At 43.0% G+C, this 20,092-nt stretch overlaps 1 protein-coding gene across 2 annotated transcripts in view; it reads left to right on the forward strand.

The window, feature by feature from the left end:
• fsd1l (fibronectin type III and SPRY domain containing 1-like) overlaps positions 1–20,092 on the forward strand; it is a 115,471-nt gene that overhangs the window by 37,084 nt on the left and 58,295 nt on the right. For both annotated transcript variants that reach the window (XM_070880678.1, XM_070880689.1), the window contains exons 5-6: positions 5,187–5,209; positions 7,547–7,668. In XM_070880678.1, coding sequence (XP_070736779.1) covers positions 5,187–5,209; positions 7,547–7,668 — 145 coding nt within the window. The remainder of the gene's footprint in view (positions 1–5,186; positions 5,210–7,546; positions 7,669–20,092) is intronic.

The following is a 20,092-nucleotide window of genomic DNA, read 5'->3' on the forward strand; positions in this document are numbered from 1 at the left end:
GATACATGTCCAAGCCAGGATTGTGTGTAATTTGGAAGTGAAGCTGTTCCCATGCACCTGCTGCCCTTGTGTTTCTAGGAGGTGGAGGTCGTGAATTTGGGAGGTGCTGTCGAAGAAGCTTTGGTGAGCTTCTGCAGTGCATCCTGTAGATAGTACACACTGCAGCCATGATACACCGATGGTGGAAGGAGTGGGTGTTTAAGGTGATGGCTGGGGCGCCCTGGAGTGGAGCTACAACTAATGATCTTCCAGGGACTTGAGTACATAATCTAGGTGACACTTTAGTGCAATACTTGGGAAGTGTTGCACTATCTTGTGAAAGCAAACTTGGGTCTTGTGGATGGAAAATATCTTGTAGCAATATTTGAAGAATATCAAAGAGATTGTAATGTATGATACATGTCTGAAGGACTTGAAAATGAGCAGACCTGAGAGTCACAGGTTAGGATGGACAAGCGCATTGCTTGTGGAGCCATTTGGACAAAGATCACAAATATAGTAAGAACTAGGTGATCTACTGTTCATTCTCCAATCCAGAAAAATACCTCAAAATCATTGAACAATGCAATTTCCTCCCCTCCATAAAAAGCATCTCATTTCTGCACTCTTGCAGTTTATCCAATCTAATCAAATCATCTTCCTCCAATTCAGCAGGGTGTTTGTTCTCTCAATATCTTGACCAGTATTTATCCCTCAGTCCAACACCACCATAAAAAGATTATCTGATCATTTATTTAATTGCTATTTTTGGGATCTTGCTGTGTGCAAATTTGGCTGCCACATTGCCCTTGCATAACCATAATTACACTTCAAAAGTATAGCCCTCCCCAACTGCGATACTGTCTTTTTCTCTTTCTACTACCTGCTCTCTCTTGTACACGCATGTTCTTTTATTTTTATTTTACTCGATTTAAGTACATAAAGGTCATACATGCCTTTTGAGGCGGTGCAACAGAGGTACGCTAGATTGATCCCTGGGATTATGAGGAGAGATTGAGTAGATTGAGCCTATACACTCCAGTTTAGAAGAATGTGATGTGATCTAATTGAAACATACAAGATTCTGAGGGGGATTGGCAGGGTAGATACTGTTTCACCTGTCTGGAGAGTCTAGAACTAGGGGGCATAGTCTCTGGTTAAGGGTTCAGCCATTTAAGACTGAGATGAAGAATTTCTTCGCTCAGAGTGCTGTGAATCTGTGGAATTCTCGACATCAAAGGGCTGCGAATGCTGAGTCATTGAGTACATTCAAGGCTGGATAGTTAGATTTTTGGACTCTAGGGGAATCAAATGCTATGATCGGGGCGGGAAAATGGAGTTGAGGTCGAAAATCAGCCATGATCTTATTGAATGGCACAGCAGGCTCAGAAGGCCGTATGGCCTACTCCTGCACAAATCAGAAGAACTAAGAATTAGGAGGAGCATTTTTTTGAAGTCTTGGGCTGGGATGTATATTTACCCCAGACTCCAGTTTAAGACCATTGATCTGTGGACTAATGCCGGTGGACTTGAATTGAGTGAACAAAACGATATTGTGCGTTCTAACTCCGGCGCTCCTGATAAGAACAGGCGAGGAAAGAGATTCACCACCTTCATTAAATGCAGTGACTATACGCAGCCAAGCTGGAAAGGCCAACCTTAAAGATGTAAGAGCAGCTGAGTGCACATAACAATCTGTCGGGAAGAGATCAAGAAAGACTCCCTTTTTTTTAACAATAAAGAAAATAAAGTAGTCTCATGAAAAAGAGTAGGATCACATCAACAGAGTAAATTGAAAGGAGTGATTTCCAGCGATTGCCTTTGGCAAGCGTTGCCTTTTATTATGCTTGAGATAGGAGAAAGCAGCAACATATGCAGTCATTTTCAAATTGGACCTTGGTGAATTGAAGTTATATTTGGAGTCATAGAATCATAGAAATTTACAGCATGGAAGGAGGCTGGCCAACAAGAAGCTATCCAGCCGAATCCCACTTTCCAGCTTTAGGTCCGTAGCCCTTCAGGTTACAGCACTTCAAGTGCACATCCAAGTACTTTTTAAATGTGGTGAGGGTTTCTGTCTCTACCACCCTTTCAGGCAGTGAGTTCCAGACCCCCACAACCTGCTGGGTGAATATATTTCCCTTCAAATCCCCTCTAAACCTTCTACCAATTACTTTAAATTTATGCCCCCTGGTTGTTGACCCCTCTGCTAAGGGAAATAGGCCCTTTCTATCCACTATATCTAGGCCCCTCATAACTTTATACACCTCAATGAGGTCTCCCCTCAGCCTCCTCTGTTCCAAGGAAAACAAACCCAGCTTATCCTATCTGTCCTCATAGCTAAGATTCTCCACTCCTGGCAACATCCTCGTAAATCTCTGTAACCTCTCCAGTGCAATCACATCCTTCCTATAATGCGGTGACCAGAACTGCTGTACTCTAGCTGTGGCCTAGCATGTTTTATACAGTTCAAGCATAAACCCCCCCCCCCCCCAGGCTCTTGTATCCTATGCCTCGACTAATAAAGGCAAGCATTCCGTATGCCTTCTTAACCACCTTATCTACCAGGTATCTGTGGACATGCACTCCAAGGCCCCTTTGGTGTCCTACCATTTAATATGTATTCCCTATTCTTGTTAGTCCTCCCCAAATGCATTACCTCACACTTCTCCGGATTGAATTCCATTTGCCAGTGTTCTGACCAGTTGATTAATATCTTCCTTCAGTCTATAGCTTTCTTCTTCATCAACCATACAGCTGATTTTAGTATCATATGCAAACTTCTTAATCATATCCCCTATATGCAAGTCTAGATCATCGATGTATACCACAAAAAGCAATAGACTTAGTACTGAGCCCTGCAGAACCCCACTGGAAACAGCCTTCCATTCACAAAAACACCCATCAACCATTACCCTCTGTTTCCTGTCTTTGAGTCAATTTTGGATCCAACTTGCCATTTTGCCCTGGATCCCATGGGCTTTTAATTTCGTGACCAGTCTGCCATGTGGGACCTTATCAAAAGCCTTGCTGAAATCCATATACACTACTACAAATGCACTACCCTCAACGACCCTCCATGTTACCACCTCAAAAAATTAAATCAAAGTCATAGAATGTCTGGCAATATCATTGGACATATACTTGGAATGTCAAAGAAAGACTGACTTGCATTTATATTGCGCCTTTCACAACCACTAGATGTCCCAAAGCACTTTACAGCTAATTAAGTACTTTTTGAAGTGTAGTTACAGTACTGAGAGAGTGCTACACTGTCAGGTGTCGTCTTTCAGGTGAGGCATTAAACCGAAGCCCCATCTGCTCTTCTCAGGTGGACATAAAAGATCCTGTGACACTATTTCGAAGAAAAGCAGGGGAGTTATCCCCAGTGCCTTGGCCAGTATTAACCCCTCAATCAACATCACTAAAAAAACAAACAGATTATCTGGTCATTGTCACATTGCTGTTTGTGGGAGCTTGCTGTGCGCAAATTGGCTGCCGCGTTTCCTACATTACAACAGTGACAACGCTTCAAAAAGTACATTGGCTGTATAACTTTAATTCACCAAGGTCCAATTTGAAAATGACTGCATATGTTGCTGCTTTCTATAGTCCACTTGCCTTTAGATATACAATCCAACAGAAGCCCCAGCAAATTGAAGCCCTTAAATCTTACTGGTTTTGCTCTTCTATAATAAAGAAAGAACTTGCATTTATACAGGATCTTTCATAACATTGGGATATCTCAAAGCGTTTTACAGCTGATTCAGTACTTCTGAAGTGTAGTCACTGTTGTAATGTCTGGGAATATAATGTTTACAATACTGGTTTCTCCTACAGGTTTGCATTGCTTTTAGCCTGGTGGTATGGGCAGCTTGCTTCCAGTCCACTGATGTTCTTGGCAAGTGCCAGGAGCAACTGAATGAAGGCTTTCCCTGCCCCTCTAGTCTTTTCGTACAGCGCAATGACCGATCAGGAATCCAGTAAATTAGGGGATCACACCTGCATCTGCCACTACACACCCCTCACCACACCCCATGACTGGAAATTCTAATGGTTACTCAGTAGAAATTACAGTTAACCTCAACAATACTGCAACCAAAACAATTGAAATACTTGTTCAAGGAGAGTAACAATTGTGCTGCTGAATTAGTGAGAATTAACCTCTGGTAACTTCATCTTTTGAACTTCTCCACCTTTTGAAAGCTATTGTCATGAGTTCTAAAAGATTTTGAGTGGTGTATATCTGCTGCTACTTGACACATTCACAAAGCATGCTGGAGACAGCTAGCTGTGGTAAAGGATTACTATATCCTCGAACATGGAATTTACATTCATCCCAACACTTGCCAGCAATAGTAAATATTTGCCAAGAGTAACTATCTTCAATACAATTCAGTTGCATGCTCTCTTTGGATTTGAATTTGTGTGTAAGAATCAAGAAAACATTCTAAATATGGTCTCTGGAGTTAAAAGCACTGGATTGTGCAACTCGAATATTTGGTGTGCAAGCAAAGACTGGTAGGTCTTTGATCACATGGCTGCTAGAAGGGGCTACTTTTTGATGTTACCGGCTCCAAGTGTCCATCATGGGCTAATGGCACTGCATTATAAAGTTATACACAGTAACATATCGACTGCTTTGCAAACAGTCTTGTTGCAGAAGATAAAACTTACTAAGTGCTTAAACTTTGACCAGTTCAGTCTACTCCTGTTGATTTGTCACATTTTACACTCAAAAAAATGAATTATCTAGTACTCAAATTAAGTGACTTTTAATTGAGGAGTGGACTGTACTCACTTAAATTACTAGGAATACATCTCTGCACTGGTGGACACATCAGCTTTTGAATTCTGTTGTTTGTTGAATTCTTGGCCCCAAAAGCTCTTTTCCTAAAGTTGCTGTGCTGCTTCAATAACTGGATCTAATGTGGTGTGCTTAAGCATGTAAATGAAAGTCAATTATTTTGGCTACTGCAGCACTAACTCACTAACTGCTGCAGCAAAGATAAGATTCTGTAACCTCTTTTACAATATTGCTGGTAACTAAAAGTAGATCCCAATTTTTAAAAAATGTCTTTGTTTTCTTGAACAAGTTTGCAGATTTCTCTTGTACTTTCACCTCTTACACCTTCAGCATGATGTTTCAGTCAAACTTGCATGAACGGAACTAACATCCTCTTTTCCTCTTCCTCTTTCACTCCAAGGCTGCCAAGCAGATCAAGGATAGGTAAAACAATACTTATTTATCTTCTTTGGCAATTGTTGAATAATGTATATGTGTGTAATATCTATTATAACTTTATTAATGTCAGGATTGAGAGAGTACAAGGGAAGGAGAGTAGAATTTCCATGATTTTGTCTAATGATACAAAAATAGAGCTCATCTTAACACAGGGTGGGGGTAAGAGAAATGGCATACATTGCTATTTCTCAATTAATCTGCTTGTATGAATGAAACTGGCTTTCTGCTCAGGGAGTCTGCCACTAGTGGCAAGGTACTGAGCTGGGAAATGATACCTGGTGCACAGACATGAAATTGAGTCTGCTCCAATATTAGGGGTTAAATGCATCCCAACTGAAAGACTGCCTTTTTTGTCTTGCTTTGGACAAACTAGTGGGTGAGAAGATTTTTAAGGGTCACAGTAGTTGAGGTGAGGTTTTAGCTCAGTCCACTTAAGCTCGGTTTGTCACAGGACTCGGCATGGCAAATGCTCGGGAATTAGTGTATCTGTAATCGCTGTGTGGGTTGCGGATTAGATTGCCTTCATCAGCCTGCTGTCTATTTCATTGGCTTTGGCATCAGATAGAACTTTATTGGCTCCTTCCCCCAACCACCATCCGTAGTATTCAAACTCAAAAGCTGGCACAGCCTGGGGCTTGGTTCCAATGGAGAATCGTGCCTTGTGTTTGATCCAGCTAACGGGCACACATCAATGCTTCGATACTTATTCTAAATTGACAGCAAAGATGGAAAATTCATTGAGTTTTATATCAAAGAATGATTTGTATTCAAAATCACATGAGAAAAGGGTGACAGGAATGTGGGGGCTGTCAGACTGGAGATCACTGAACACACAACTTTTATATTTTTTAAGCTTGCAGCACTGCTGAACTGACATTATTCTGAGCTGCCCAGCATGTTTTCCATCTCATTGGACTCAATTTTCCCCAAAGCTTTTTTTTGGCGAGTTAAGCCTGTTTTTTGGGGGCCCCCAAGCACAGCAAAAAAAATTCCAAGTTTCCCCAATTGATTTCTTCTTTTTGGCACAGCCTAACCTGCCCTTTAGTTTTGGGGGTGAAGCCTTGATCTGCGCTAAAACGATCGGGTTGCCATGGTAACCAAGGACACAATGTGGGCTGAGGTTGCAAAGTGAAACATACAGCCAACTCGCAACACATTAAAATGTATTGCAGCAACTTAAAAACACATTAAAATACATTGCAACAACGTACCTCCAATTATTAAAGTGTCATCGTCCCCATCTCTTTCTGCCCCCAATCGTCCCCATCTCTTTCTGCGCCCCCCCCCCCCGTGACGATCCCTGCCCTATCTCAGGCCGAAGGGCCTCCTGATCCGTTCCCCCGCCCCTAGCCCAAGGGCCTCCCGGTCGTTCCCCCGCGTGGCTTGCCGGTCCGCTCCTCCGCTCTTATCCCAGGCCGAGTGACCTCCCAGTCTGCTCCCCCGCCCCTATCCCAGGCCAAATGGCCTCCTCCCTCCCAGTCCCTGCACCTAACTATACCCGAAAAACTTTCTTTCTGCCCCCTCTCTTACCTCTCCTGCTGATGCTGTCCGGGCATCTGCTGCACTTACCTGCGCTGATTTCTTTAACTCTCCAGAAGGTTTTTCAGCAGAGGCCACATCTGCTGGCCTAAGAAGAACTGGAGTAACTCTCCGCTGGCTAAACTTGCCTAACTGTCCAGAATTGGCACAGGTGGCAGGTTACGCCCCCTTTGGCTGGAAGAAAAAATATACCTAAAAAAATCGTAACTAACTGAGTTACGCTGGTGCAAATTGATCAGGGAAACTAATGTTTTTTAACTTGGGCCAAAAAAAGTGGCCTGCTCCAAAAAAGCAGTGCAAATCACTGGGGAAAATTGAGCCCATAGACTTGTGCATCTTTTAAAACTTGCAATCTTCAGCTGGTGATCTCACATTTATACTTTTTAATGTGTTTAAGTGAGTATGTCATTCAGTGCACATTAGTCCTGCTCTCCTAGTGTTTTACTTGCATTAGCATCTATGATCCAAAGCTGTATTCACTATGTTTTGGATGGGTCATTGGAGTAGCAGTGTCTCTGTCTATACACTGGACAAAGCTATTGCAACCATCCATGTCCTGCATGAGTACACTATTTAACCAGTTGTAGAGCAAGGTTGATGGTAGCTGTGGACTTGGTCATGTACTTCCAGCTGAAGATTAAAATGTAGTGGATAAAGCCAGTGAAGATCAAATTGGCTTGATATAATATCCTTACACTCCTGTTTTTTTTAATCAGTACAAATAGGCTGAAAAGAGTACCCTGTATTTCTAATAACTTGTCAGATTTTACATTACTCTCATAGGGTAACAATGGCTCCTGCATTCCGACTATCTCTAAAGCCAAAGATCAGTGACAACATGACTCATTTGATGGTTGATTTCTCCCAGGAAAAGCAGATGCTTAAATCACTGAAATTTTTACCAGGTAAGAATTTGATTTGTTGTCCTACCCAAGTTTAGATCAACACTGCCTATATAATACTTGCTCTATTAATGCAAAAACATTAGCACTTGCTGTCCCAACAATAAATCCAAGGCCACGAGGGCAAACAGTTGACATTATCTCAACTCGGTTCCAATTCCTGGCAATGGGCTACAAAGTGCTCTTCCGTTCTTGCTTCCTCCCCTTTCTCTGGAGAAACACACAACTTCAGTATTCTCCTCTGATCTGGCTGTCCAACCCTGTACCATGTAAAATAGGACAATTTTCTCCTAAGGCTGTTGCCTGCATGGACATAACATTTTTGCCCTTCCTCCATCCCACTCACAGCCAGCCCCCCAGAAACAATTGGCAAAACAATGTAGCTGAAATCGGAAACTGAAGTAAGGGATTCAGCCTGTACCCAATTTTTTTTTTTGTTTCAAGCTAAGAGCTGTCATGCATGTGTTTTAAAGGGACTGGAATCTTTCTCAAACCTGTCAATGTAGTATTTCCACAAACATTCAGTAGCATTTTCTGTAATTGTAAATGCTCTTTTAAAAAGTTTGCTTCTTTGTGCAATTGTCTTTTGAAATTTATGGGGAAGGAATGTTAATGTTGGTATTAAATGGACATTTTCAAACCTCACTGAACATTACTTTGTGTAACATTCTATCTTTGGAACACTCATGTCAAATAACATGAACATGAAGTCAGATTGGTTGTACTGAAGTGTGGAGATGGTAGACTTTAGCCCCTTATCCTGCTGCACTGCATGAATCTTCCTAATCTACTGTGGCACCCACACTGCCCAGGCAGAAGTAATCTGAATCTGTATCAAAAATTCTGTGCGCATGATTAAATGCTATGTTTTACCATTATGGTAATTCAGCTTAAAAACATCAGTCTGCTGTAAATTGTATACTTTGTACTTTTGTAAATTGCCCTGATGCAGTTTGGCGAGTGAACTTGTATCTGTCTGCAGTTTAATTTGCACAAACTATATTGACAAAACTGCAAGGTACTTCAAACATTTAAAGTGAGCAAAGTGTGTGTTAAATGCACTCTTTTTTTTTCCCCAACATGTTTAAATAAAGTTTCCACTCTTGCCATATGGATCTTGTGTAGAAACCGATATAAGCCAAAAATAAATAGATAAAAGTATTTGGACTTGTCTATTGAGGATTTTTCAAAGCTCAGCTGGATTGTTTTCATGTTAAGAGCTTATATAGGACCCTATTACAGCAGGTCTGATTACGCCACCTGTTTGTCTAGACTACAATAATGTGTTAATTAAACATCTGTCGCCTTTTTCTGTTAAGCTTTTGTAATTTAAAATTGCATAGATTGATGGATTTCCCTAGGTGATTATTGCCATTCCCTGAATCTTTTTTTTTAAATTGAAAACTGTCAACCATGGGCTATGTCATTATTTACAACTCCATCCCTCGCCCTGGCAACTGTCTGAGGCCGAACCAGACTGTTCGCAACCTTGGTGGCATGTTTGTCCCCGGGATGAGCTTCCGACCACATATCCGTGCCATCACCAAGACCACCTTATAATATCTTCCAATTCCACCCCGCCTCAGCTCATCTGAATCTGAAACCTTCATCCATGCTTTGTTACCTCTAGACGTGACTATTTCAATGCACTCTTGGCTGGACTCCCACTCTGTAAACGTAAGGTCATCCAAAACTCGGCTGCCAGTGTCCTAACTCGCACCAAGTCCCATTCACCCATCATCCCTGTGCTCGCTGACCTACATTGATTCCCGGTTAAGCAACGCCTTGATTTTAAAATTCTCATCGTTTTCAAAATGTTTCATGGCCTCGCCCCTCCCTATTTCTGTAATCTCTTCCAGCCCCACAACCCTCAGACATAGAAACATAGAAAATAGGTGCAGGAGTAGGCCATTCAGCCTTTCGAACCGGCACCACCATTCAATATGATCATGCAACTTCAGTACCCCGTTTCTGCTTTCTCTCCATACCTTTTGATCCCGTTAGCTGTAAGGGCCACATCTAACTCCATTTTGAATATATCTAATGAACTGGCCTCAACAACATTCTGTGGTAGAGAATTCCACAGGTTCACAATTCTCTGAGTGAAGAAGTTTCTCCTCATCTCTGTCCTAAATGGCTTACCCCTTATCCTTAGACCGTGACCTCTGGTTCTGGACTTCCCCAACATCGGGACCATTCTTCCTGCATCTAACCTGTCCAATCCCGTCAGAATTTTATATGTTTCTATGAGATCCTCTCTCATTCTTCTAAATTCCAATGAATATAACCCTAGTCGATCCAGTCTTTCTTCATATGTCAGTCCTGCCATCCCGGGAATCAGTCTGGTGAACCTTCGCTGCACTCCCTCAATAGCAAGAATGTCCTTCCTCAGATTAGGGGACCAAAACTGTACACAATATTCAAGGTGTGGCCTCACCAAGGCCCTGTACAACTGCAGTAAGACCTCCCTGCTCTTATACTCAAATCCTCTCGCTATGAAGGCCAACATGCCATTTACTTTCTTCACCGCCTGCTGTACCTGCATGCCAACTTTCAATGACTGATGTACCATGACACTCGGGTCTCATTGCACCTCCCCTTTTCCTCATCTATCACCATTCAGATAATATTCTGCCTCCCTTTTTTGCCACCAAAGTGGATAACCTCACATTTATCTACATTATACTGCATCTGCCATGCATTTACCCGCTCACCTAACCTGTCCAAGTCACCCTGCAGCCTATCCTCCTCACTACTCACACTGACACCCAGTTTAGTGTCATCTGCAAACTTAGAGATATTACATTCAATTCCTTCATCCACATCATTAATGTATATTGTAAATAGCTGGGGTCCCAGCACTGAACCTTGCGGTACCCCACTAGTCACTGCCTGACATTCTGAAAAGGACCCGTTTATTCCTACTCTTTGCTTCCTGTCTGCCAACCAGTTCTCTATCCACATCAATATATTAACCCCAATACCATGTGCTTTAATTTTGCACACTGATCTCTTGTGTGGGACCTTGTCAAAAGCCTTTTGAAAGTCCAAATAAACCACATCCACTGGTTCCCCCTTGTCCACTCTGCTCGTTACATCCTCAAAAAATTCTAGAAGATTTGTCAAGCATGATTTCCCTTTCATAAATCCATGCTGACTTGGACCAGTCCTGTCACTGCTTTCCAAATGCGCTGCTATTACGTCTTTAATAATTGATTCCAACATTTTCCCCACTATCGATGTCAGGCTAACTGGTCTATAATTCCCTGTTTTCTCTCCCTCCTTTTTTTAAAAAATGGGGTTACATTAGCTACCCTCCAATGCATAGGAACTGATCGAGAGTCTATAGAATGCTGGAAAATGACCACCAATGCATCCACAATTTCTAGGGCCACTTCCTTAAGTACTCTGGGATTCAGATTATTTGGCCCTGGGAACATATTGGCCTTCAATCCCATCAATTTCCCTAACACAATTTCCTGACTAATAAGGATTTCCTTCAGTTCCTCTTTCTCGCTAGACCTTCGGTTCCCTAGTATTTCCGGAAGGTTATTTGTGTCTTCCTCAGTGAAGACAGAATCAAAGTATTTGTTCAATTGGTCTGCCATTTCTTTGTTCCCCATTATAAATTCACCTGATTCTGACTGCAAGGGACCTACATTTGTCTTCACTAATCATTTTCTTTTCATGTACCTATAGAAGCTTTTGCACTCAGTTTTTATGTTTCCTGTAAGCTTACTCTCGTACTCTATTTTCCCCCTCCTAATTAAACCCTTTGTCCTCCTCTGCTGAATTCAAAATTTCTCCCAGTCCTCCAGGTTTGTTGCTTTTTCTGGCCAATTTATATGCCTCTTCTTTGGATTTAACACTATTCCTAATTTCTCTCGTTAGCCACGGTTGAGCTACCTTCCCCGTTTTATTTTTACTCCAGACAGGGATGTACAATTGTTGATCATCCATGTGATCTTTAAATGTCTGCCATTGCCTATCCACCGTCAACCCTTTTAGTATAATTTGCCAGTCTATCCTAGCCAATTCACGTCATACCATTGAAGTTATCTTTCTTTAAGTTCAGGACCTTAGTCTCTGAATTAACTGTGTCACTCTCCAGCTTAATGAAGAATTCTACCATATTATGGTCACTCTTCCCCAAGGGGCTTCGTACAACAAGATTGCCAATTAATCCCCTCTCATTACACAAGACCCAGTCGAGGATGGCCTATTCTCTAGTTGGTTCCTTGACATATTGGTCTAGAAAACCATCCTTTATACACTCCAGGAAATCCTCCACTGTATTGCTACCAGTTTGGTTAGTCCAATCTATATGTAGATTAAAGTCACCCATGGTAACTGCTGTACCTTTTATTGCATGCATCCCTAATTTCCTGTTTGATGCCGTCCCCAATCTCGCTACCACTGTTTGGTGGTCTGTACACAACTCCCATGAGCGTTTTCTGCCCTTTGGTGTTCCGCAGCTCTACCCATACAGATTCCACATCATCCAAGCTAATGTCCTTCCTTACTATTGCGTTACTCTCCTCTTTAACCAGCAACGCTACCCCACCTCCTTTTCCTTTCTGTTTATCCTTCCTGAATATTGAATACCCCTGAATGTTGAGTTCCCAGCCTTGGTCACCCTGGAGCCATGTCTCCGTGATCCCAATTACATCATATCCGTTAACGGCTATCTGCGCAGTTAATTCATCCATCTTATTACTATTGCTCTTCACATTGAGACACAGAGCCTCCAGGCTTGTTTTTTTTAAACACTCTTTGTCCTTTTAGAATGATGTAATGTGGCCCTTTTTGATTTTTGCCTTTGATTTCTCTGCTCTCCACCTTTCCTTATTTCCTTTCTACCTTTTGCTTCTGCCCCCATTTTACTTCCATCTGTCTCCCTGCATAGATTCCCATCCCCCTGCTGTATTAGTTTAAACCCTTCCCAAAAGCACTAGCAAACACTCCTCCCAGGACATTGGTTTCGTTCCTGCCAGGTGCAGACTGTCTGGTTTGTACTGGTCCCACCTCCCCCAGAACCAGTTCCAATGTCCCAGGAATTTGAATCCCTCCCTCTTGCACCATTGCTCAAGCCACGTATTCATCTTAACTATCCTGCTATTTCTACTCTGACTAGCACTCATGATGCCCACAGGAACTGCAATCCAAGCCATTAAACTAAGGAGATCAAAACTGAACACCGTACCACAGATGCAGCCTCACAAAGGCCAGCTACAAATTCAGAATCACTTTTAGACTTATAAATCAAAAAACACATTTTTAATGCTTCACTTGTGAATACTGAACCGACTGTTTTAACAACGGAGGTTTTTATTCTATCCCAGATATTACAAAAGGAAAGGAGCTGCCCTTTGTGGGTTAGTTGCCCTATGTTCAGTCAAAGCAGGAGCTGTAGGCCACCCTGTGACTTTAACGGGGAGTCTCAGAAATATTTATCATCATCCATGCTGGCCAAGCGATCAGATAGATTTGCAGAGAGCCCCTTTAGGTCTCAACTCCATTCTGTCTTCCTGTAGCGACCCAAACCTACCAAAGACCCAGCAAAATGAGAGCAGATGTCTCCGACACTATTGTGTTCAGGAGATAATCGGCAACATCCCTAAATTTCAACATTTTTGTTGAATTGTCTGCTCTGACTTTTGGGTGGGCCTAACCATATGCCTGTACTGGGAGCTGAGATTGATGGCACTGTGCTCTAAATAATTGGGTTCAATCACATAAGAATTGGATTCTATTACTGTATCACTGGACAGAAGCCTCTTCAATTTCCTTGTAACAATTGTGAATCTCCAGCATCTAAACCAATTCCTCAAAGTGGAAAAAGTTGAACTAGTATTGTCTCGGTAGGCTTGGGTCACTACAGGAAGACTGGGTGGAGTTGAGACCTAAAAGGGTTTTCGGCAAATCTATCTGTTGGCATGGACCAGAATGGATTATGGTACTATGCCTAGCAGACTGTCTGATAGAAGTGGACCTCGAGGATGCTGTATTGTGGTTTGTCAGAACAATGTGACTGGACAGATCTCAAAGCTCTTTAGTCCCGGGTAATTAAGTCACTGTAGCCAGATCCTGTCGCAGTATCAGTGATACCACTGAGTAGGACCAACTGATTTTCCCTTTGGCTACAGAAATGGTATTGGGGCCAAAAACTGGTATCCCAGTGAGTGGCCTGCGTGGGACCTCCCGATCGCTGTGCAGCTTAGCAGGAACATTGCTAGTAGATCTCTCGTGCCTCTGCTTATGGTAGCCTGGGATCTGAAGCATTGGTGGGAATTTTAACCTGGAGGAACGCATATAGTGGGGGGTTAAAACTGGCAAAAATGCGAGCACTCCGGGAAGCCGACTCTAATCCGCTGCTCGTGCGCAGCCCCCTCAGGAGAGGTGGGTTGGCTATTAACACATGCTAATGGCTCAATTAGAGCAATATTTCAACTTGCTTTCAACTTTTTCAAATTTAATGGCGTATCCACAGGTTTCCCGGGCTTCCTGAAACTCGTCCGTGGAAGCAAGGCGAGAACACAACGGCTTGAGGGGGCTTTTATCAAACTCATGAAAATATAATGATAAATATTCTGTACTTACAGCTGCTTTCTTACCTGCTTGTGGGAAAGGATTTGTTCACAGTACTTTGCTGAGGGTTTACTTTCTATACTTGGAGGTTTTCTGAATCGCAGCATGATGGGTGGCACTTTGGCTGCCTTAGATTGGACCTCGGACAAGGAGCTATATGACCAACAGCAACCTGCTGTTGAGAGACCTGTAGCCCAATGTCACTGACACAAAGCAGTCATGCAAACAATTAACCACCCATCTCCATCAATTCATGTCTTCCCATTCATCATCAAGCAGTTAAGTGACTTGACACCTGGCAACCAAGAATGGGTCAGATGGGAAAGTGGTGGCAAATAATAAAATGTATGTGCTTTAACTAAACGGAAACTTAACATTTACATTTTTTCATATACCCTTGTGCAACTACAAAGCTTTCCTCTTTTTTCCTTCTGCTTCTAAGTGGTGCAACCCCTGTGGTTTCAGCAGAGGTAGAGGCAGGCTGCTCAGATCCCTGCTCTAACTGCTGAGATGATCTTGGCCAACGACCGCTGGATTTTGGAGTCCATGCGGGCCCTGCCAAAGACTGCCCCACCTGCACCTATGCAGGGGCAGACTGACATCGGGAGACAAGGCAGCATGTCTGGTACTGACTGAGGAGGGTTGCAACGGGTGAGCAGTGGGAGTGCTTTAAGTGGAGTCCCCACTTCCCCACTTCCATGTTTCCTTTTGCCATCATCCCTCATGACCCAGTTGTGTTTCACTGCTACCACTCTGCTGGAGTGCACTTTGGTGCAGATCAGTGAGGCACTGTAAGGCCTAGGCTTATTATGGCATGTTGTCATCCAGAGTCTGCACAGCCATGGTCAAGGCGTGCATTTGCTGTTCCACGGAGCTGGACGCTCTTCATGGAAGAACACATCATCGCAATGCCCTGCGACATCAACCCACTCATGTCTGAGGCGGTCTCCTCCATTCTCTCTGCAATCGTGGTTAGTGTGCTTGGAAGGCCTGTCAGTGCATTGCACATTCTGTGTTGCTGCGCACTGATTCTCCTTTTCATCGACAGCCCCCCAGGGTACAGCACCTGTGTGTACCTGAGCAGAACTTGCAGAGTGATGCGCCCTCTGATACAGACTCTTCACTGCTATCCTGCTATCACCATCTCCTCTTGCTCACTTGTAAAGGGTGAGTCACCAGGTAAAAACCCAACTATCTGCCTAACCGGTCCTAGCAAAGTGCGAGTATCTGAGCTGGTGCATGGTAAGAATGAGTTGTGTGATGGTGCACCCTCAGAAGGAATTAACTCCTCTGAGGAATCAGTCTGTGACCTCCACTGATTGCTGCTGCACACTTCAGGACCCTGTCAGGGATAAAAGCTGAATTAGTACTGGCAAGATGAGAATGTTACAATGTATGAAGATGATCATATTTCATTTGGTGTGGAAATCCAGTCAACATGACTAAGTGCTATATGTGATAGCTCGCTGATATTTAATTGTCACCAAGGTAGCTGGGAGATCCCCGTCTCCCCATCTCTAGCCAAGGATGCCAAAACTCCACTGATCTGTGGAGGCCCACCTTCGGTGTTCTCCTTCTCCCTCATGTTCTGTGCTCTTTTCTCCTGCAATGAGGGAAAGAACAGATCCAGTGAGTGAGTGTAATGACGTGTTCACCTGATTGATGCAGTGCATTTGGTGAGGGTGACTATCGGGGAGAGGCATGAAATTGCATAAAGGTGAGGGTGGGTGGGAGTGGTGGATGGATAGATAGGAATTTGAGGAAGTGCAGAGAAAGAGAAGGATCTAAACATTCCGTCCAGCCCTGCGCAACCATCAATTTCCTCAGTGCACCCAAACCAAATTTTATTCTAAATGTCATCTTTAAGCTCAGTTTTTATATTTAGTGGCTTAACTTGGAGAACGTGGGAGGGAGGGGAAGGAAAACTCAGCTTATGCTTTCTGCTCAAGTGGTGTTAAGTAAGAATTTTGCCCTTTGGGCTTGTCGGAGTGTATTCTTTGGTATTTCTGGTTACACTAAAGAGGATGGAAGTTAAGGCTTCCGTGCTGGGGATAGAGCGAAACTTAAGTCTCAGGAGAAGAACAGGCCCTGGCGGGGATAGACTGAATGGAAACATTTCCAAGATGCAGTGGCCAACTTTGTGAGTAAGTAAATTGTTTTTGTTCATAATTTATGTATTTTTAAGGTATAAATTTAACTTTAAGACATGCACTTGAATGTGAACAAACATAAATCAGAAAAGTAACTTGCACTTTTGAAGTGTGACTTGTTATGGATGTGTGCTATCCTTGAGACTTTTCATTATGTAGGTAGAGCACATTGATGTTTGAGCAGTGCCATCAGGGATCGGTTAGTCTTATTGCAAAACCTGCCGTTCATGTGTGAATTTATTGAAATATTCTTTATCTCTGCAGATGATTCTTCTACATCCATTTCCTGGAAGTTGCTCCAAAATCTTGTCACTTATTGGGAGATAAAGGGAGAGACACCGATCGAAAGTCAATTAGAAAGCTAGGGGTCTGTAGTTTATACCTTACACAGTGTTCAAAATAACTGGAGGATTCCATGCTGTGGTGGGATTCTCTACACTGCCACTGTAGAAGCAGAAGAGTGCCAAAACAGAGGTCAGAAAATATCATCTGCACTGGACAACACTGACCCAAAATCACTTCTACAATTATGAACCTTTTTGGCTGGGCATGGGTGATGCAGGTTTATTCTAGTTCATCTCACTTCACTGGTCATAAACCAGAAACTCTGGTCCTTTCTCTTGCATGTTGCTGCTCATACCTTTTAAGTTCTCTAATAGTGGTTGTGTGGGGGCTGATGTTTCACAATATCCAAAATATAACTGGATGATCATGCAGGTAATGTGACCTCCCAAACTTCAGCTTGCCATTAATGTAGAAAAATGTCCCATAGTGCTTTACAGAGTGTAAAGGAAAAAATTGGACACCAATTTAAAGGAGATATTGGAAGGGGTGACCAAATGCTTGATCACAGAGGTAGATTTTTTTTTTAAAACATTCATTTATGGGATTTGGGCATCGCCGGCAAGGCTAGCATTTATTGCCCTTCAGAAGGTGGTGGTGAGCCACTATTTCAGAGGGCAGTTAAGACTCAACCAAATTGCTGTTGGTCTGGAGTCATATATAGGCCAGACCAGGTAAGGACAGCAGATTTCTTTCCCTAAAGGACATTAGTGAACCAGATGGATTTTTATGGCAATCCGGTATTTTCATGATCACCATTACTAGCTTTTTATTCCACATTTATAAATTTAATTAACTGAATTTAAATTCCCCAGCTGCCGTGGTGTGATTTGAACCCTCATCTCCTCCAGATCATAAGTCCAGGCTTCTGAATTACTAGTCCAGTAACATAACCACTATGCCACCGTACCCGTCAATTTAATGAGGGATGGGAGGTGGAGAGGTTTCAGAAGGGAATTGTGGGGCCTACGCTGCTGAAGGCACAGCCAACCATGGTGCAACAAAGGAAGGAGGGGATGGAGAAAAGGAAAAAGACGGACAAATTGCAAACTGGAGAAAGTTAGATAAGGATGGGCAAGGTCATGGAAGGATATAAGGATGAGAATTTTAGCTGATGAGAGTTCTTTGAGGAGGTGAGGGTAGAGGTGGGTGATGTTCAAGTAGGAAGTCATTTGGAAATTCAGCTTGGGGTTGAAGAGACACTCAAATTGTGAACCGTCTGGTTCAGTCTGAGAGAGTGGCCAGGGAGGGAGGGGAACCACTGAAGTGAAAAGAATCTATTGGTAGAGACGGAGGGGTAAAAGCAGAACCAAGTGAGGACAGTTTCACTGAGCTGGACAGCAGAATCCTAGAAATTTACAGCATGGAAGGAGGCCATTTTGGCCCATCGTGTCCGTGCTGGCCAACAAGAGGCTATCCAGCCGAATCCCACTTTCCAGCTCTAGGTCCGTAGCCCTGCAGGTTACAGCACTTCAAGTGCACATCCAAGTACTTTTTAAATGTGGTGAGGGTTTCTGCCTCTATCACCCTTTCAGGCAATGAGTTCCAGACCCCTCTGGGTGAAGAAATTTCCCCTCAAATCCTCTCTAAACTACCTATCAATTACTTTAAATGTATGCCCCCTGGCTGTTGACCCCTCTGCTAAGGGAAATGGGCCCTTTCTGTCCACGATAATTTTATACAATTCAGTAAGGTCTCCCCTCAGCCTCCTCTGTTCCAAGGAAAGCAAACCCAGCATATCCAATGTGTCCTCATAGTTAAGATTCTTCACTCCCGGCAACATCCTCGTAAATCTCCTCAGTACCCTCTCCGGTGCAATCACATCCTTCCTGTAATGCGGTGACCAGAACTGTATGCAGTACTCTAGCTGTGGCCTAATTAGTGTTTTATACAGTTCAAACCTAACTTCCCCCCCCCCCCCCCCCCCACTCTTGCCTTTATTAGCTGAGGCATAGAATACAAGTATCCCAAATGTCTTCTGATGTGGAGTATGACAAAGACACTCAACACAGGCCTGTTGTGGAGAAAATAGTAGTTTAATTGCTTGATCAAGAGAGACACGGTCTACACCAGTTCCTTAACTGGATGCCTTCCCAACCGTTCTCGTCTAACACTTCAGGAGCTGCTTCTTTTATACAGAATTCTTTGCAAAGTCATCATTTACATTATCATTGGTCAGTCTTTCTACCGCGTGACAATTTTTTTCGCTTTGTTACAGATTGTTCAATTTCAACTTGGCTAATTGTTTCACATCCTCCTTGGGTATGAACATATGTATCCTGCCTCCTGCCATTAACAGGAATCTATTTTTTAGTTCTGAATAACAACAGGAATTGCACCATTGTCCTACAGTTGCACCCACTAATTTCACTACATCACCAAATTGTGTTTTTGCCTTCCTGATCTAAAACGTGTTTAACTCTTTAATTCCTGCTTCAATCCCCACTTTGGTCACATGGTTATTCTATTAACCCACCGTGACCGATTCTTTTACCTCGTGTGCCTCCCGCCCCGATTTCGTCGATCAGGCAATAGGATTGGGACATGCACGACTCATATCAGGTATTCGTGTTGGTTTGGTTTGTCTCCCCTGTTTCTTACTTTCAGCAAAGGCTTCGTTTTGTATTTCTGAGCAGCTTTTACCAGCGCTTTCATCCTTCTCCTACATCTAAAGCACCATTCAAACAGTGCAGATGTTGGTTATATTTATGTTACTATCACTAATACATGTGACATAATTCTTATCCAAGGGTGTACATTAATATTAAGTCCAAAATTCCATTGGCCAACACTTTCTTTGTGTCCTTTTGCAGCTTAACAATGCTTTTCATCAGAATGATGTATTTTGTCGTTGCTCACGGACACTTTTCTCCAACGCTGTTTGTTCCTCACTTAGTTTGGGAATGGATTTTCCCTGAGGCTCTTTGAAGCCCTTGTACCCCGACTTTATAGTGTCTACCACCGTTCCACTGACAGTTTCTTCTTTTAATTCTGGGTATGTAATATGTCCCTGAATATTAACCTCTTCTCTGGTCGTGAAGCAAAAGTCGGTGATAGTGATGGGGCAGTGCGCTACTCCTCCCACAATCATGTTAGTGGCTGTGGTGCTGACACACCATTTCCCGTTACTTCGTGGTGCTGCTGTTGTCTCGAAATCCAGCATCAGCGGGGTTATGCACAGGACACATCCTTCTGTGCGGCTGTATCCACAGTCATCTTGATCAAATTTGGGATGTTCTCGGCACAAAACAACCTGGTTATTCTTATAACAATCTTTAATGCACACACCCTTGGTATCATCTCTCTCCTTAATAACTTATTGGTGCAGTTTGTGGTATCTGACCCGT

Source organism: Pristiophorus japonicus, chromosome 1, assembly GCF_044704955.1.
Source record: "Pristiophorus japonicus isolate sPriJap1 chromosome 1, sPriJap1.hap1, whole genome shotgun sequence".
Taxonomy (NCBI): Eukaryota; Metazoa; Chordata; class Chondrichthyes; family Pristiophoridae; genus Pristiophorus; species Pristiophorus japonicus.